This window comes from Camelina sativa, chromosome 5, assembly GCF_000633955.1.
Source record: "Camelina sativa cultivar DH55 chromosome 5, Cs, whole genome shotgun sequence".
NCBI classification, from domain to species: domain Eukaryota; kingdom Viridiplantae; phylum Streptophyta; class Magnoliopsida; order Brassicales; family Brassicaceae; genus Camelina; species Camelina sativa.
The window spans coordinates 15,005,230-15,010,144 of NC_025689.1; the positions used below are offsets into that span (position 1 = coordinate 15,005,230).

At 38.7% G+C, this 4,915-nt stretch overlaps 1 protein-coding gene across 1 annotated transcript in view; it reads left to right on the plus strand.

Moving 5' to 3' along the window:
• LOC104786930 overlaps positions 542 to 4,915 on the plus strand; it is a gene marked incomplete in the record, with an annotated part of 6,626 nt that continues 2,252 nt past the window's right edge. Inside the window, 6 exon segments of the mRNA XM_010512407.2 lie at positions 542 to 692; positions 1,104 to 1,251; positions 1,353 to 2,216; positions 2,771 to 2,889; positions 3,259 to 4,146; positions 4,229 to 4,538. Of these exon segments, the coding sequence (XP_010510709.1) occupies positions 1,389 to 2,216; positions 2,771 to 2,889; positions 3,259 to 4,146; positions 4,229 to 4,538 (2,145 nt within the window).

The window sequence follows — 4,915 nt, forward strand, 5'->3', positions numbered from 1 at the left end:
TTTTTTCCAACTTTTTATGTTCAAAGATGAAATTTTACGAATTTGGAATCTAATATGCAAAAGATTACAATGTTTGGATTAATTTACCAAAATCCGATAAACAATAATCTAGAACTCATTGATTCAAAAACACATATAAAATCTTATAATCTAGATTTGAATCTAAATATTCAAAAAAAAAATGATATGTATGCAAAATCCTAATTGAATAAAAGGAAATGAATAAGAATAAAATTATGTATTCAAAGAGTTTCAAAAAATGGTTTTATAACCCAACCTTATTTTACATGTTTTGTTTCTTAGGTACAAAATTGTTTTTTTTTTTGTTTATATATTTATTTCTTTCTTTAATATCTTTTTTTTAAAAAAATTAATAATAATATAGAGAGAGGAAGGTGAATCCAAAAAGAAAAAACCAACTTTGGGAAGCAGGGAAGTATGCTACGTGTCAAGCAGATATTAGCCGGTAGTCCAATTGACGTTCGTGTTACGGTAAGATCCATTTTTTGATTTTTCTTCCCACAAGAAGCAGAGAGAGAGAGGTCCACATGTACTCCTCCTCCTCTCACATCTCTCTCTCTCTTCTCTTCTTCTCTCTTCTCTCTCGTCTTCTTCGTCTTCTGGTTAAATTCTCTTTCTCGGAGGTGACCGTTTCTTCACTCCTAAAATCCGAAGATTTATTGTTTTCACTGGTACGTCTATTTCATCCCCCGTCTCTATCATTGTGTTAGGTTTTTGATTTTGATTAATTGCGGATTTTTAGGGATTTCTCTGTTTTTTTTAATCTTTTGGCTTTCATCACAATTTCATCATCCCGTCTCTCTCTGTGGAGTTCTGATTTTGGCTCTTCTTTTTGGGTTTTTTTTTTTTTATTTCGATCGGAATTTTTTGTGGATCTTTGGGATCCGATTTCGAGGTTTGTCTCAATTTGAGGATGAGAATGTGAGATTTAGGGGATTTTAATTTTCATTATTTGGGCGTTTATTGCATTACATGTGTGGGATGTGATCGATAATTTGATTTTTTTTTTTTTTTTGCGCAATCGAGTCGGTGACCTGTTGAAATCGAGATCATTAATTTGATTCATGTTTTGGTATTTCCAGGTGTTTGCTTGGAAGTGAGATTTAACCTCAAGGAGGCAAAGCGAGAGAGAGAATCTTATAATTTTTGGTGGATAATGTTCTTGGACGATATGCATATGGTTCCAGTGCAACGCGGCTTTAAGGGTCGTAATCAGATGAAATATCTGAGGTATTGAAAATACTGATGAGCACTTGGTCAAAAACCTGGAGAAGCAACCCTTTGTGTCTATTTTGTAGATAATTAGGCTTTTTTTTTGTTTGCTAATACAGTTAAAAAGGGGTTTGTTAGCGATTGATTGATCTATAATGGCTATTGCTGGCCTGCAAAACATTTTGGCGATTGATTCATCTTTCCCACGGGACTCTGAGGTTCGGGGTTCTAGACAGAGGGAAAATGATGGAAGGTCAAGCGTCCGGGCATCCTCACTTCTACAGATGTGGAGAGAACTTGAGGATGATCACGTGATGGGTCATGCTCGTGAGAGAGATGGTGACAGGAGGACTGCTTCTTCTCCTTCGTCTAATGCTTCGAGGGGAAATGTTTGTGACAGTAATATTAGTGCACATGATATTGTTAGAGATAGTGTAAATCTGGCTGAGAGTGAACTTGGTGGATGGTCCCCTACCCCGAGTCATGTTGAGTCTCATAACTCGAGTGAGGATCTTGGTCCTTTTCAGAGCGAGCACTTTTCTGATCTCGGGATGGTTGAAAGGGAAAGAGTTAGACAAATTTTCCGTGAGTGGATGAGCTCTGGGACAGGTCAACATACTTCCTCTGATTCCCACACTACCAACAGCACAAGAGCAGAATGGCTTGGTGAAACTGAACAGGAAAGGGTGAGGATCATAAGGGAGATGGTTCAGATGAATAGCCAGCAGAGACCTGTTCTTGGTGATCTTAGGGACGAACAACCTATTGAAGTTGTTAACCAGATTGAAAGAGTACTTGATGGAAGGGTTGTTAATGCGAACTGCATCCAAAATGAAAATGCTAGAAGAGGTATACGCAAGTTATGTGGTAGGCAAGTGTGGGTGGATATGTTAAAAATGGCTGAGAGGGAAAGGCAAACAGAGCTACAGGGTTTGACGCAGCATCATGCTGTATCAAACTTTGCTCACCGCAACCGCATTCAGGTTTGTTCATTAAACTTCTTTATTGTTTCCTGCCTTATTGTTACTGTCTCTCAGACATTAAATATGTACATGTTGTCCAAAATCACTATGTCAGATACACATACAGTCAACTCAATTACCAATTTCTTTTAATTACATACAGGCCCCAGCCTATCCTAAGATTTTACATTCGTGTATCTGGAATAAATGTAAACTCTATAGTTAGCACTAGCTCTAGATGCAACTTTGAACCTTTTTCTCAGACAAACGATGACTGAAAGCTGTGTAGTCACTTTGTTTGTCTAATATGATTAAGAGGAAGTATAAAATGACGAAAATGATTAATATGATTCTAACTTGACGTTTGAGTCATAGGAGTTGATGGATATGCTGAGCATCATAGTTACTTCTTTATATTTTTATGTTATCTTCTTGTTTATCACATTACAAGTCAGCTTAACTGGCACATTGGTTGTTTGAAGTCTGGTGTTGAGAGTTGAATCTATGTATCTAACTGTATCTCTTGGGTTTTTGTAGACATAGCTTGAAATCATGATCTTTAATTGCTTTTTCAGGCATTGCTAAGGGGGAGATTCTTACGAAATGGTGACAACGATGATAAAGAGAAACCAACATCATCTGCAGCTACTGAGTTGGGCTTTCTAAGAGAAAGGCACACTGTATCTGAGCTGAGGTAGCTAATTCATCTGTATTAATATATTTGTTCATATTTTTGTGTATTTTTGGAAGCTTTCCTTTCTTTCTTTTTCTTTTTCTCTTTAGTAGGTCTACTATATATCTGTGGGTCAATATCAAATGCAGATCTTATGCTTTCAAACCTTTATGATTTTTATGGATTAATGGATCTAGTAAATTTTGGAGTTCTTCCGTTCTTTGTTGGCCTTGTCCATCCTGAAGTTAAAGCCAGTCCCATTTTGTATGAGTCTTTATCTGTATACTTTTTGTTTCATCTTATAAGTGCAACTTGACACTGAAATCGAGACTTCTGTTGCTTTAGAGCGATTAAGAACGTAATTACTTACTGTGTATTTTTCTATCCCAGGGAGGAATTTATATCCAGACTTGACCGATCTGTCTCTGGTCAAGCGAGCAGCAGTCACTCGGAGACCTCATCAAATGCTGAAAATGATGATAATAGAGGTGAACAAAACGATCTAAATTGTCTAGATAGCATCAATGATGCAGGCGGTGGCTCAGATCAAAATGGCAGAGAGGCTGAAAACCAATGTTCAGTGGATGAGATAACTAATTCCAGACGCTGTAATAACCGGAGCACAAGTTTGGAAGAAAGGACGGCACGTGTAGAAGATTGGCAACGGTCAGAAATTGATGATTTTTCTCTAAGAAGAAATGATGCTGAAGTGGACCTCAATAGCCATCAAAGGGAGGATGCTACTGGGTGTTCATCCTCTTCAATTCATGGAGACGAGATCAGACATGGCTGTCAGTTTCGAGAAACTATGGATATACCTTATGAACAGTCTCTGCAAAGTTCCGAAGAAATTGCCACCATGAGACTGATAAACAGGACAACAAATTTCCAGGAAAATCTGGTTGAAAGCATTAATCTAACTGTCCCTCTAGAGGAACAAACCGAGGAGGAGATTATGGGAAACGAAGAATCCGATTGGCAACTTATCAATGGTGAAACCAGTGCATGGAGAGATGACGCTGAGGAGGAGGCAGATACAGATGTTCCTGAGAGTTTTCCAAATCAGTTATCCCAGATATCATCCGTGGACGAGGACAGAGAAGCCCACGCCCGCACAGAACTCACAGAGATGCAGCCTGATGATGCTGATCTCCAAAGCACAATACAAGACTGGTCGGAAGAACATTCTGATCAGGACACAGTTTCAGTTGGAAGGGCTGACACATTCTTTCCTCCGGATGATAACGAGAACATGGAACTCAGAGAACTCTCTAGCAGGTAATACTTTAGTAAATTTTTGCCATAATGGCCACACTTTTCAACCTCATTTTATATATCTGATGCTCGCTGTTGGCTACAGGAGACGTGTCTCAAATCTTCTGCAAAGCGGGTTTAGGGAAAATCTTGACCAGTTGATACAATCCTACATGGATAGAAGAAGCCGAAATCCTGTGGAGTGGGAAGAACACGAGACTTATTCTGACAATACATTAGTAGGTGAAGATATAGAACAGCAGGATGATGCTCAGAGTGGTGGTCAAGAACTTGATGCTGTTGAGTCTCCTCCTTTGTCTCTACCCTCCCCAGTGATCCCTATTCAGCCACGGTGGGAGCATGATCGATCCAATTCAAACTGGCCGGCACATGATTTGCATCAGGGCATTGGAATGGTAAGACATTGTCTCAAAGTGGATCCTTAGGGTGAAGGATACAAAGGCAATTGTCTGTTTTTTTTTGAAGTTAAAGGAACTCATTGGTTGACATATTATGTGCTGGTGCTATTATTTGTTAACTTTAATCAACAATGTCTCTGAAGGATTGGGATTCGATCAACGATTTGAGGGTTGATATGGGTAGAATACAGCAAAGGATGGATAACTTGCAGAGAATGCTGGAGGCTTGCATGGAAATGCAACTTGAGTTGCAAAGGTCCATAAGACAAGAAGTCTCTGCTGCGATGCACCGCTCTGCTGACCAATCAGGTTTTCTATCAGTCTCAAGTCACTTTATGAATTTACATATGAGGATTTACAATTAGGTTTTCTTT